At 32.5% G+C, this 14,972-nt stretch overlaps 1 protein-coding gene and 1 long non-coding RNA gene across 2 annotated transcripts; both read left to right on the forward strand.

Annotated features, from left to right (window-relative positions):
* Positions 1-2,849: 2,849 nt before the first annotated feature.
* LOC133804959 (protein MOR1-like) lies at positions 2,850-8,117 on the forward strand. Its single transcript, XM_062243062.1, has 13 exons — positions 2,850-2,996; positions 3,245-3,321; positions 3,439-3,518; positions 4,028-4,090; positions 4,231-4,357; positions 4,859-4,981; positions 5,089-5,166; positions 5,289-5,447; positions 5,550-5,708; positions 5,827-5,924; positions 6,047-6,202; positions 7,022-7,174; positions 8,035-8,117. Exons 2-11 carry the CDS (start codon positions 3,295-3,297, stop codon positions 6,099-6,101), a joined length of 969 nt encoding a protein of 322 aa, XP_062099046.1. The 5' UTR covers positions 2,850-2,996; positions 3,245-3,294; the 3' UTR covers positions 6,102-6,202; positions 7,022-7,174; positions 8,035-8,117.
* A 2,383-nt stretch (positions 8,118-10,500) lies between these two features.
* LOC133804960 (uncharacterized) lies at positions 10,501-11,565 on the forward strand. Its single transcript, XR_009878721.1, has 3 exons — positions 10,501-10,625; positions 10,944-11,009; positions 11,335-11,565. It is a non-coding gene; the product is annotated as an uncharacterized LOC133804960 (long non-coding RNA).
* The last annotated feature ends 3,407 nt before the right edge of the window (positions 11,566-14,972 follow it).

Here is a 14,972-nt window from a genome sequence, read left to right on the forward strand (position 1 = left end):
GATAAAAAATAAATTATTACACAAATTTATAAGATAAAAAAATAATATGTATGTCTTTATTATTTTTAAATAAATATGATTTAATTATTTAATTTATCATAAAATATCTTAAAAATATCATATTTTAATTCTTTTTTTTTGTTTAAGTTTATGTTTGTTCTATTTTTTGAATTTAGCAGTGACAACAAAATATTATATATTATATGTTTAATATAATATTAAGTTTAACTAAATTTTATTTAAGTTATAAAATATATGGTTTTATTATTTTTAAATAATTATCATTGTAAAACATCTCAAAAATATCATATTTTAATTTGTTTAATTATTCATTTATTTAAGTTTAAGTCATGTTTATAATCTATCATTAAATATAAGAATATTCTGTTAAATATAAGAATATTCCATTAAATTTAATAAAAAAAATATAAAAAAACTATTAAAACCATGAATTTTTGTTATCTACACACTTATTATATAGAAGAGATATACTATTTAGTTTTCTAGGATTTTAGTTTGTAATTTCTTTAAAAACAAAAAACAAAAAAAGAAATCCAAGATTTTAATTCGGAGTTTTTGTTATTTTTTTATTAACATAGTTGTTTATTGTTTCTTTTAAAAGGCTTATTGTTTTAATTCAAGTTGGTTACTATTTAATTAGCATTAAGGAGTTTAATTGGAAATTTGGGGGAATTTTTAGTATTTTATTATTTTAGATTGATGAACTTATTATTTTGCATCGATAGTAACTTTATAGTAGTTTTATATTTTTGTTTTAATAGTGATTTTATACATTATGGTTTTATGGTGTTATGTTTATATTTGATACGATTTAGTAACCGATTTATCATATTGCTTATTGTATATTCCACTACTAGTCTACTGGTCAACATTTTCGTATTTTTATTGTGTTTATATATTTGTTTAGACTATCTTATTGGTATTCTAAAATTTTAATTTTAGATTTTTGTTGTGCATTATATATATAGTTGTATGGCATGATAATTTGGTAACTATTTTTATTATTTCTTTTGTGGCTATAATTTTATTTTATATATTTTTCAAAAATCGATAGAAGAATTTGTTATGGGCTATATTGATGCAAGATTTCGTTAATCATAGAATTTTCTTGAATAGTAATATATTGCATTTGGAAGTATCCAAAATGATGAACAGCAAAAGAATATGTAGTGGTTCAACCTTAAAAAGATGACCTATGACTTTGCATTTTTTATTAACAGGGCTTTTAGAATAGATTATTGTTGCAGCATTTTGCATGCAAAAAAGTGTCATCTTCCTGCGTACCCCTTTTATAGAAGAGTTTACAACTATCATCCTTCCATTTTGAGTAGTTACTCATTTTTTACCAAAATGAAACTAAAATACATATTTAATTGGTGTCCTAATTTAGTGGAGTTCGCCTAAACTTGCATTTCGTGTACTAACAAAAATTAAATAGCTAATAGTTGACTGTCAAATTCGCCTTCAAATTATTTATACAATTATTTCTCTTGATATGTGATCTCTTGAGGATTCTGCTCGAGCACTGCTGGCGACCATCATGCATTGAGCATACTCCTTATACACGTTTTGGCTGCAAGCACTTTGTTTGAATTTTGACTCTTGCGATCGATTGCATATGCACTTGAGCAAGATTTTTTTTTTTTGATATTGGGAGACGATGGATTCAAACTTGGAACCTTCTCTTTCTGAATAGAAGTATATTACCACTAGATTATGTTTATTAGTGGTGTCCATCCTTTGGTTGAATCATGCTTGTTTCCCTCTTGCACGTAATCTTGGATAAACTACTTGTCATTGCCAAAACTTTTGTTATTAATTAAATTTGTATCCTATTAATTAAAAAAATCTCTCGATTATTGGGATCTATTACTTTTATTTCTGGGTATATAATGTGATGTATATATATATGTAATTTTTTATTATTATTAGGGAATTTGCACGTTTAATACCCCGTGTTTTGATAAAGTATTATTTGGTACTCTCCACTAGTAATATTATTCACTTGGTTCCCTCAGTTTTGAAAATCGGTTAAAAATGATACTTTCCACTCAAATTCGGTCAACATATTTTTCATACACTACACCAAATACCCATTTCCATAACACATGAATATAATACTAATAAAAAAGTATTATGCTAGAGTGGGCACTTTATGAAAAAAGGGCGGTAATAATAAAACCATCCCGCCACTTAGCTTTTTTTTTCATTTCATTTGGGGCCAATTCATTTCCTTCAATTCCTTCTCCTTTTTCCTCATCATTCTCTCTCCTCTCTCTCAGATCTCTTTCTCCCACCAGACCTCTCTCCTTCACTCTTTCTCTCTCACCTTTGTCTTTGTGGAGATCGACCACTACCTTTCCCTACACGTGCCGGCTAGGGATCTTCAGAGCCCGTCGAAGCTTCGACCACGCGGGCCCAAGCCCTCACACGACACCAGAGGCGAACGACGTCACCGGAGGCCAGCTCTTCTCCTCTTCCCTGTGTGCGGCCAAGCTTTCTTCTTCCTTGCGTGAGACACTTGATTTTTCTCAAGTTAGGTCAAAACAGGATGCTGCGCTTCTAGAAGATGCTAGACAAGCTACCAAGTCAGGAGAAAAGATGAACAGAGAATAGGTATAACACACATAATGATATCATCATATATGGTTTTAGTTTCCAACTTTCTTTGATTCTGTGTTTGGTCCTTTTGACATTTTTTTTTTTCTTGACAAAGTTGGTTTGTCTTGTTTTGTTTTGTTTTAGTATGGAGCTCTCAGAAGGAAAATTGGATTCCAGTGTGGCGGACCTCGAGAGAGAAGCTTACCCTATTTTGGACGAACTGGGTAGAAATAGAGGATGCTAACATCTATTCTCTTGACAGATTAGTGGGCAGTTAAAATCCTTGCAAATTGTTGCAAGCTTGACGGCAGAAAGAAATGGTGAAATTAGAAAAGCTGCTTTGAATACTCTTGCCACTGGATATAAGATTCTTGGTATGTCATGATTTCAAGATTTTAAAGTATTTTCTAACTTGTTTAAGATTTTGAATTTTTATTTATTGTTCCTTTGAGACATCCCATTTTCTTTCCGCCTGTTTTGTGGGGCTAAGTTTTCTTAGTTTGTAATTTATTTTGTAAGTTGTGTTGTATTAGTTGTTGTTTACAGTGAATGCAATTATATTTTATCTGTTTAATTTTAATATTTTATTGTTAACTGTTAATGACCTTTTTTTCCCCATTAGGTGAGGATATATGGAGGTATGTTGGGAAGCTAACAGATGCTCGGAAAAGCATGCTGGATGATAGGTTTAAATGGAAGGTTAGTATATATTTGAGCTTAGAATTTAAAGTAAGGTAAACTTTTAAATTTTTTTTGGGATTAAATGATCTGTTTCTATTATCCATTCCATCCTTCTAATGATATTGCATCTTTTAGGTTCGAGAGATGGAAAAATGGAAGGAAGGGAAGCCTGGCGAAGCCAGAGCTACTTTGAGACGTTCTGTGAGGGAAATTGGGTATGTTTTTTAGCTTGTATTTTTTATCTTTAGTAGTGTCTCTATTACTTTTATTATTTCTAATGATGATTATCAACATTTTAATAAAGTATAATATTTTCTTTTCTGTCAATTTTTTGTGTAGTTTTCTGTTTCTTTCTCAACTGTCTTTTCTTTGAATTGTTTGTCTCATTGTAAAGCTTTCTCAATCTTGTTTCTTTTGGTACTTGTGCATATCAAATAAAAAAACATGCTAATTGCTGACGCGTTTAAAAGGTCTCTTTATAGTTAGTTGTGACATAAACAGAGGTCACGTTGGTGCTTCTTCATTCCTGCTGTTGGGCTGCACTTATTTGGTTTTCAAATTGTTGCATTGCATTGCATTGCGTCCAATATTTTTGAACTTGTTTGAGGACATTTCCTTTATTTTTATAGCTAAAAAAATTCGTCACCAGGATCTAGAGAGTCCTTTTGATACAAGCCTATTAGACTACTAACTTTGAACTTTTATTTATTTTGATTTATTGTAGATTGGATGTAGCAGAGCAAGGTGGAGAGGTTACACGATCTGTCTCTGGCCCAGTACTTCCAAGGTATTAGAGGCTCCGCATAGTGATCATTTAATTGTTTGTTTTTAATTTTTTAACAAGTGATACAAATTTTACTCGAACATTTCCATCACATTTGTTGGCTTCATTGCTAATTTTCTTTTATTCTATGATGTTGGTATCAGGAAAAACTATGGGAATGCTGACATACATGTGGAGAGACAACTTATGCCCCGTGTTCTTGCTGGTACCAATGGCCCCACTGATTGGAATGAAGCTTTGGATATTATTTCTTTTGGTTCTCCTGAGCAGGTGCTTGTGGTTTATATGTACTTTTATATTAGAAGAAATATTAGTTATGAGAAAACTCTAGCTTGTCTCTTACAGTTAATAAGCCTTGTGTTTTGTAAGGGTAAGCTTTAGGTTTTTATTTTTGATTTATCGTAAAGCCAATGGGAGAATTTTCAGTTATTACGTGGAAAAACTAAGTGATAAGTAAATATAATATATGTATGTATAAAAAAAAAAGAGTATGGTTAGCGGGTCTTGTGGCTAATTGCTAAGGCTATTAGAAATTATTCTGGTTAAAAAAGAGTAATTCTTACATTTTGGTCTGATTTAATAATTCAAATGTCTGGCCTCATTGCTATACATTTTATTTGTTATGAAAGCTTTCGTTTGTGTTTGTAGGGTAGAGCAACTTTGTTTATTGTTTATTGTTCCTTTTTCTCTTTTTCTCTTTTTCTCTTCTTCTTTGTTATTTTTATTTTTCCAAAATTAAAAAAGTTTTAATATTTGTGTGCCTTTTTGCAGTCTGTTGAAGGAATGAAAGTCGTGTGTCATGAGCTGACACAAGCCACTAATGATCCAGAAGGCAGTGCAATGGATGAACTTATTAAAGATGCAGACAGACTTGTTTCATGCCTTGCAAACAAGGTAGTGCTTTACTCTGTCCTTCCCTGTACTTTAGTTTTTGTTTCTGGGTTTTTTTTTTTTTTTGGCATTATTTAGGCTTTGATTATGAACTTTTTCCCATAAAATAGGTTTCCAAGACCTTTGATTTCAGCTTGACAGGAGCATCATCTAGATCTTGTAAATATGTTCTCAACACCCTCATGCAGGTAAGTTTGGTTTATGTTGTTGTTGAATGTCTTAATGCTAACACTGTACTCTATTTTTCCATTTTTTTATATACCTTACTATAAACCTAACTAGTTGATGTAAAATTCTAATTGATTTTTAGACATTTCAAAACAAGAGACTGGCTTATGCTGTCAAGGAAAGCACTCTTGATAGTCTAATTACTGTGCTCCTTCTATGGTTGTTGGATGAGAGAGTTCCACATATGGATGATGGCAGCCAGCTTTTAAAAGCTTTGAATGTTCTGATGCTAAAGATTCTGGTTAAGACTTGCCATTTCATTTCTTCCCTCTTCTTTTTTTCATTTATTCTTATCCTGACTCGCATGTCTTATTTTAGTCTAATTTGTTATTCAACTTTACAGGATAATGCAGATCAAACTTCATCCTTTGTTGTTCTCATCAATCTCTTACGTCCATTAGATCCTTCAAGGTGGCCCTCACCTGCATCAAATGAGACATTTGCTGTCAGAAATCAGAAGTTCTCTGATCTGGTTGTTAAATGTTTGATAAAACTTACAAAGGTAACTTCTTGTTTTAGCTATTTTGTTTACCTTTTTTCTAAAGTTTTTTTTTTTGTTATCTTCTGTTTCAATGGGTAATCTGACATATTTTACAACTTGGCTTGCCTGCTTCTCATAGGTTCTTCAAAGCACTATTTATGAAGTCGACCTTGACCGCATCCTTCAAAGCATCCATTTGTATCTGCAAGACTTGGGGATGGAAGAAATTAGAAGACGGTATGCTTTTTTCTTTTATTTTATTTGGAATAACATGCAATATACTACTATGACTGATAGTTACAATTGTGATTGCATAATAATTGGTTTCTTCTCTCTTGCAATGTATAAAAACTATTCAGTGCTGGTGCTGATGACAAGCCATTGCGCATGGTGAAACTGTTCTACATGAACTAGTGAAGCTTCGAGGAGCTGCTATTAAAGGTCACCTTTCAATGGTTCCTATTGATATGAAGCCTCAACCAATAATTCTTGCTTACATTGATCTTAATCTAGAGGTAGAAGTCAACCTAAACTATTCACTTTCTGCTTTTTGATCATTTTGTTTTAGTTCTTTTTTCCTGACCTCGAAGTAATCTGTGTGGATGCCAGTGTGTTTTTCTTTCTATCACTATCTAAATGTTCATACTTGCATTTTTTTCATTTATATGAACACACATAGAGTTATACACCTTTCATCTTCAGACGAGCTTTCAGTCAACGATGATTTTTCTGCCCACCCTCTTTCTACCCCAAGCAATTTGATACATTTTGTGATGGCCATGACCATTGGTTAAAATATTCTAAGAACTAGCTTGAAGTGTTTCACATTTGATCTCACATTTTCTTTTTCACTCAGCTTGGTTGTATTTGTACTTTGTTTGTTTGTTTCTTTATTGCTTACTCTTTCTTTGGTAAAAACTCTAGGCACTGTTGCTTTCAAAATTTGTTCCTCTGACTTCAGTCCTATAAAATTATACAGAATTCATTTGTGTGCTTCTTCATTTTCATATTCACTACCAAAAGAAGGCTTTATTTGCATCCAATAGCCATGCACCATTTATTTGAAACTATTTTACTAAATTTTATTATCTCTACGAATCAGTTGGGCGTTGTAAGCACCCAAAGCATACTAGAGGACAAAATTTGTAATTAACTTCCTTTTGTAGGCACAATTTGCTCTTTTATTTATTATTATTATACAAATGTCATAGTGATGAAATACTTCATATTTTGTTAATATATTTAAAAGCAATCATAGCCAATTAAAACAGGTTACCATTTAGTGTCTAATTTTTTTTAGCATGAATAATTTAATTTTGTGTGGTATTTTGCAGAAAGCTATAAAAACTGTCCAACCTGCTACTAGAAGAGAAGGGTTTTATGCCATTCCTAATGTAAAATTGGAAGATGTAGGTGGACTTGATCTTATAAGGAAGGAACTTGATCGATTCATAATTAGGCATTTCAAATACCACGAGAAATTTAAGGTAATTTTGTTATGAAATTTATTTATGATAGCCATTCTACTGTAAATAAGAGTTAGAGTTGAGGTAACATTGTAAAAGTTAGCTTAGCTTTGTTTGAGTTCTTTTCTAAGTTTCTTGTAGTAAATTCTTATGCATAAACCTCATGTTAGTGCTGTTTATACTTTCATCTTGATTCTTGAATTTTTGACATTTGTACTCGTTGCTTGTTTCATTTAGTTTGCAACATGAATTGCCTAACATTAAGTTTTCTTCATTGTTCCTGAGTGTTATCCTAGTTTCTTCTTTGAAAAATTGTTGTCTGGAAATGAATTTAGATGGTGAACCATAAATGATTGCATTGATCTAGTTTGTTAGTCCTGTACTCCTATCATTTAAGGGCTAAGGTTATGGTTGGAATAGTAGCCTGTTGCTGACTCTTGAGCCAGTATTTCTTAATGGAAATTAACAAACAAGTGCGAAAATGATTGCAAATTTTTTTAAATAATTTTTTTCTCTTTCTTGCTTGGTTTATTTTCAATATTATCGAAAAGTTCATGTAGTCTTTTGACTTTAAAAGTCTAATTGTGATGGTGTCTTTTAATACTACAGTGCCCAAATTTGAATTTCAGGTCCTTCTTGTTAATAAATTTACCCTGTATCTTTTAGTAATAGGGTGTTTCTTTGTGTAATAGGGTGTAAGGAAATGAAGCATTGTTTGATTATTTCTTATTTAGATCTGAACAATTTTTTGGTGGAGTTTTGATGGCTTATTGTGAATTCTGGTATGATTTTTTTTTAATAGAGGTTTGGAACGAATTTAGATACAAGAATTTTGTTGTTGGTTTATCTAATCTGATATTTGCATTTGTGCTACTCTCCAGTGTGTTTGTGACTGGGATGATCATGAAAATAAGTTTATTGAAGTTGAAGGAATTCTGAGAAGACAGATAAAGGTAAAGTGTTGTTTAATTTGATGCTAATTACCACTTTACCAATCAGGTTCCACTCTAAATCACTCAATCTTTGCTATTAGATGTCCCTTATTCCTAGTGTGCAACCTTTCCATGCAATAGCCTATCCAATTGATCCAATGCTTGCATTGGAGATAAGGTAAGTATTCTATTGCCTATATATTGCATTAGTCTGTTCTCTTTATTTACTGTCTTTTTGGTCTTGTAGTCGTAAATATGCTGCACACTGCTCTGTCATTGCATCTCGTTTTTCTCTTCCTTTCTTCAATTATCCAGCAGCCTTGCCCATAAAGAGCGAAGGTGGCAGTAAAAGGCTAAGGGTCGGGTAAGTTTGAGATATATATTCTCTCTTCCTTTGTATGTACATACTGCCTATGCCTGTTTTCATTCGTTGTTAGGCAATTCATGTTGCAAACTAAATGAAACAAGCAACGAATATTTCTACTCTCTGTTGTGTTGGCTTAAAAATACTTGTCTGAGTGTTCAAAGCAAATTATATATTACCTTTATCTTTATTTTTTCCATAGTATAATTCATGTCTTACATGTGTATATATATAGATAAGTATTAAAACAGATTGTCATGAAATGATCAAATAAAACACAAAAGAAACAATTTAAATCATATTTTTTAATATGAAAACATAATTGATAGAGACTCTTGTAAGTAATCTTTGTAGAGTATCTTGTAACCACTTTAACATCATTTATGATTTTAGCAACTATAGAATGAAATCTTGTGATAGTGACTACTTTGAGGTTATGCTGGTTTGTTGTGGACTCTGAGGTATTAAATAGTTTGTTTCTTTTCAAATTCTCTCCATCTCCACCTTTCTTTTGTGAGCTCATACGTTTCTATATTTTTGCATCTAAAGGAGTTTGCAAGAACTCTCTTTTGTGTTACTGCTACCAGATTCAGAGGATGCAATTTCATCTAGTTCTTCCTCTTTAAATGAGGTGCACATTTGGATTTTTATCCTGATAGATTTTGTTGTTACAAATCTTAAGATTGACTGCTTTATATTAACTTCATTGTTATATTAACTGGTTTGTTTACATGCAGGAGTCTTCCATTTTAAATGAGCACATGGTTGTGCTGTTGCCTGGAGTTGTTTATGCTCTTTCTGTTGGTTATAAGGTATTTAGTGATCTATCTTAGTACTAGCAGGCTATAAATTTATACATCATAATGACATAATATGCATACACACTTTAAAATCTTGCAAGCCTACTGGTACACATTATGCATAATTCAAAATCTCAGATATGTATAACTTCCTTGTTGTTGTATAGTATGCAAGTAATGATCAAGAGGACAAGTATTCCTTTGTTATGTTTGTAAGTTTGTATCATGTATCATGTATTAGGGTCTTAGTTTTGAAGGTCAGTATAGGCTGGTTATTTATTTAGAATATTTGAAAATGTCTAATTTTAAAATCCCTAACCACTTTTTGTGATTTAAATATTCCTTTCAGACTCTGTTTAGGGACTTGTCTTGAGGTATCATTGATTTTCAATTTTTGTTTTCACTTTTCACCCATGTTTGGATCTAATAAAACCTTGTACTTTTTCTTATTCACGTGTTATTTGATTGAACTGAAACTTGGTTGTGCATTTTGTTTTTATTGATGGGTTAGCTGACCTATGTTTAAAGCTTTGGCCATCAACATAACATGGTGGTATTACTTGTTCTGGTTCATCAACTTGGCTAATGGCATATCCACTAATTAAATATCTATGAGCTGAGTACTCAAGTCTCAGAGCATCTTATTAATTTAAGTATTACTAGTAAATAGTTGTTTAAATATGATTTCAATTTGGCTGGTGCCTTGTTACTTAATGAAATTCTTTGATGATATTTCTTATGAAGAGTCTAAACATGTGCTCTAACTATCTTTGATAGACAATGCTCTGTTGAGGTTAGTTTTCTTCATTCAAGTTTTGTCTAGTGCAACTTAAGCAGTTTATTCATTTTAGGCTTGTTGTTCAGAAACTTTAACCCAAGGATCCTGCACTAGCAATTAAAATCATTGAAGAGAAACCATTCGTTTGAGCAGCTTTTATTTACACTTTAATTGTAAACATGTTTAATTTATTAAGTATGTTTGACAGTGGTTATTGTAATCCTAGTGATGACTAAGTGATTATAATGCATTTATATAGTAAATACAAGAGGTGCACAAGAAATCAAGGTAATCCTAGTGATGACTAAGCTTCGACTCTGCTGTATGAACTTACTTATGTCAATATGATCTTCTGCTTTAGTGGCAGCTGTGATTATGGCAGTGAAAACATTTGATAACTATTGAATTTAAATTGGATTTTTTTTGTTGATAATAGATACTTGTGACAGACTTTGAATTCTTTAGTTTGGACTATTAGGAACTGGTGTAGTGCTATGAATGTATGGCATGCCCTTATTGTTGAGACAAGCAATGCTTCTGATCTCCATGGATATACTGTTAGGGCTTTATACAGGGCATTCTAACATCATCTGAACAGGTGGGCTTTTTATTTCCCTTGTGCACACTATAAATGATTAATGGAAAGATTGTAGTACTTTTATTAATACAAATTTTATCTATTAAGTGTTAGCTGCTAGATCTGTTATGGTTTTCTATGAATCTGTTAGTCTTACTCTAATTTTTAGCTCATTATAAGTGATGTATTCTCTTTTTCTATTTAATACTTCTATATATTTCAATAAAGTTCAGTTCATTCATTCTCTATCCTCTCTGATATTCTCATTCACTTTCATTTCTGAATTTAACTGTTTGTTTTGTGGAAAATTCATATGCTTAGATTTTTCTTTCTTAATAGGCTGATATGACCATGTTAGAAGACGAACTACCAACAAAAAGATGACTTTCATCAGCCCTTGTCAAGGTATAAAGAAGAAAGTCTTCTCTTGTGCTTTAGAATTATGCTGCTGAATGTTTCTTTCATTTTCATTAAGTTTTAGGTATTGATAGAGTACTCTGTTTGGCAGTGGAATTTTCTTTTCGTTCATCTCTTAGCTTATTGTTTTAAGTTGCATGTTTTGTTGCTTCAGTCATTGTTTTGCATGGTAGTACATCTTGCTATACCCTGCTGTTTCATCAAGTTTTGGAGTTATTACAAATTTAATTTAAACTTTATATGCTTACAGGTGGAAACTAGCTTAAGTCTTATGTTCTTAATAATAAAAGGACTTTTTTTTTACAATGTGCAGGTGTATTGAGATGATTTCTTTGGAGCAATTCTTGACAATATTTGTAGTTGAGGCCTTTAGAATGGAAGAATGTATTTCACTAATTTTTGTATACATTTCTTGTTTTGTATTTAGTGATAAAGGAATCTGAATTGGGCATAAATTATGTTGTAATATGATTTCTTAAGCCTAGACTAGTAGACTAAATATTGTAATTACATTTGAGTAATTAATAAAAATCTATTTATGTTACCTTATTTGGCTTCAACTTTCATATTTGTTTTCCTAGTTTTGTGTAAGTAAAAAAAGATTATGTTTCTCTAAGCTAATATAACACATGTATTATACTAAAGTGTAGTATAACACAAAAAATGTGTTATACTAAAGTGTAGTATAACACAAAAAAAGTGTTATACTAAAGTGTAGTATAACACAAATTTATAAGTATTGAAATGTGTTATATAATCGACTATAAATAACATAATTAAACACTTATCTATTTATTAAAATAACACAGAAATTCTGTTATCATTGACAGTATAATAACACATCTGTATAACAATGATAAAGTGTTATGTAAAAGTACCTTGACCTACGATAACATAGTCGGTCTTAACACATCAAAAAGTGTTATGGTATATTTTGATAACACATTTTCGGTGTTATTAAAAGCATTTTTTCTTGTAGTGATAATGACCAAATTACCCTCAATTTTAATGAATTTGTTGATTTTAATTATTTTTTTCTTATTTATAAATATATTTAATTAATAAAAAATACAAAAAACATAATTAGATTTAACAAAAAAAAATTTAAAAATATATATTACACCAAATTTAACAACATAACTTCATCTTCTTTCTCTTTCTTCAAATTGAAAATCAAAATACTCTATCTCAAATCTCTCGCTCTCGTCAACCTTCAACCCAACAAAAAATCCAAAATCAAACGATACTGATTCAAAACATAAATAAAATATAAAATCTAATTAAAATTTATTCATTAGAGATATTAACATAAATCCATTAAAAAAATTCTTTAATGATATAAACACAAATTTGAACATATAAATACATATTTGAATAAAAAAAACACCATCTACCATGAATTTTTCAACAAAGTTTGTGCAAAACAAATTCATATTTCAAAACACACAAATTTAAGAATAAGAAAAAATCAAATCAACTCAGGTTTTTGTTTGAGAACTTGCTTTCATTCAAGTTGTCCCAAATCCATAAATAACTCATTTCAAGCAAACCCATAAAGATCTCATTGAAGTTGTCATAAACCCAGAAAAACATCAAGCAGTGAGTCCAAGTCGTCCCAATCTCCATCTACCATCATCTGCATCTTCCATAGTCGTCCACCATCAGAGCAAGAGCATTTGGATTTGTCACTCGTGTCAGTCCGATCCTCTATTTCAAGAATTTGAAAGAAAAAAAATGGTAAAACCAGAAACTTCATTAGAAAGCGAAATCAAGATCCTCACACTCAATATCACCTCATACCGTTAGAGAGCTCAGACCCTCTACCTCGACAACCACCATTATCGCCTTCATTCTCGCTCATCTACCAATGTTGAAGCCTTCGTCATCCAGATCTGAAGGTGTTGTCCTTGAAGCCTCCATCCTCCATATCTGAATCATCGCCATTGAAGCCTCTGTCTTCGTCCTAGATCTAAAGCCACCAATCTTGAGTTGTTGAGTTTGGGGAAGAAGAACACAGATGAAGGAGGGAAAGAGAAAGTCGGGCTGGGGGAAGAAACGAGGAGTGAAAGGATTTATTTTTGGGTAACTCCATAAATTGACCCTTATAACCTTACTATGTCTAAGACTATGCCAACATTTTTGTTTCTCCACAATATAACATTATGTGTAACGCCCTACTACCTTAGAGCCGTTACTAAGTGAATTTAAAATGTGCAATTAACTTGCTAAACGAGGTTTTTAGAACAAAAAGTGTGATTAAACAAAAAGTCAAGGCTGTAATCTTTAAAAGTACTCTATTTCATTAAAAGTTCAAGAGTTTAACATATGGGATCCCAAAACGAGGTTTGTAAAATATTTACAATTCAAAATAGATTTATAGATGACTAATTATCAAAAACATAGTTTAATACATCCATTTCACAAAATGCCCCCAACCAAAGCAGTCGGGCAGGCCAAACATGTACGCGCCACCCCCACGCTCTCCGTACTCATGGCTGGTTGACTTTCTCTTTGCCCTTACCTGCAACACAGAGCACCCGTGAGCCGAAGCCCAGCAAGAAAACTCATACAGCACATAACATATGCATATCACACAATCACTATAGCAGATAACTCACAATTAATCAGACAATCCATAAGATTTAAACACATACATGGCCATGCCGTCCCAGAAGCGTTACCAAAGCCTGGGTTCTCGATCCACGCCGTAAGGATATCCCATGTATCCTTTGGGGTCTCACCCTAATCACAAGCACTCCATGTGCTAAGTGATATTCCCGGCCCCACTGCCATTCTCGGCCTTCGCCGTTCTTGGCTCCTTTGCCGTTCATTTTGCTATAACCACTTATAGCATTCTCAAACAACAATCAAACATATAATAATTCATTTAAAGCTACATCCTAGCAATAATAAAATCTAGGGCCATGCCCTACAACAACACTATGGGCCCATGCCCTGCTCTACGGGTGTTACAGTTTTCTTACCTGTATCCCAAGCTTTCCGATGCACCAAGGTCACAAGCACAGTCCTCTATCACGAGCCTCTCCAAAATCCTAGTCATAACACATATAAAACACTTTTAATACTAACCAATCCCAAAACCACTTCCCGGGACCAATCCCGTACTCTTGGGACCTCTAATTCCCTAAAACAATGTATTGGAACCATCCCCCGAGCCCCCGGGAAAAAGCCCTAAAAATGCAATATTTGGCTGTCAAAAATAGCCTAGGGCCGCGGCACTCCCATCAAGGGTCACGGCGCCCAAAACCCCCCTCCTGATCCTGATGCATGCCTGCGCCGCGGCACCCCTACACGAACCCAGATTTCTGGGTTTTCCCCTACATTTTTCTCGAGCCAAAACAACTCCAATTCAACCTAAACAAGTACCTAAGCCCCAAAATCAATTTAAAACCCCAAATGAACCCTTTAACAACCTATAAAAATCATAAGCAAGCTTAATTACACAATCACACCCAAAATCCTCACTTGAGTTTCAGATTTCAGAAATTCAAACCATGACTTCTAAGACCTAAACCAGAGCTTGAAAAGTATAAACCATGCCTCTAACATTTCAAACCAAACCAGATACGAAATTCAAACATGATAAAACTCTTACCTCAGTCAAGAACCCAGCTTGAATTCTCCTCAATCCTAGCTTCAAGTCACCTTCCTTTTGATTATCCCAACTCTGAATTCCATACAAAACCAGCCATAACTCTCTTTCAATTTCATGCTTATTCTCTAAAAACCAGACTTGAAACTTAAACAAAACAGAGACAAATCCTTACCTCTGAATAATCTTGGCTTATGTTCAACTTAGTTGCCTTAAACTACCTTGATTCTCCTCCTAGGTCTCCCAACTTCAGCCTTCTCTTCTTCCCTTTTCTTCTGGCTTTTTCCTCAAATTTCAGCATAAACCCAATTGCCCAAGTGAAATAACGTGAATGATCT

Source organism: Humulus lupulus, chromosome X (genome assembly GCF_963169125.1).
Source record: "Humulus lupulus chromosome X, drHumLupu1.1, whole genome shotgun sequence".
NCBI classification, from domain to species: domain Eukaryota; kingdom Viridiplantae; phylum Streptophyta; class Magnoliopsida; order Rosales; family Cannabaceae; genus Humulus; species Humulus lupulus.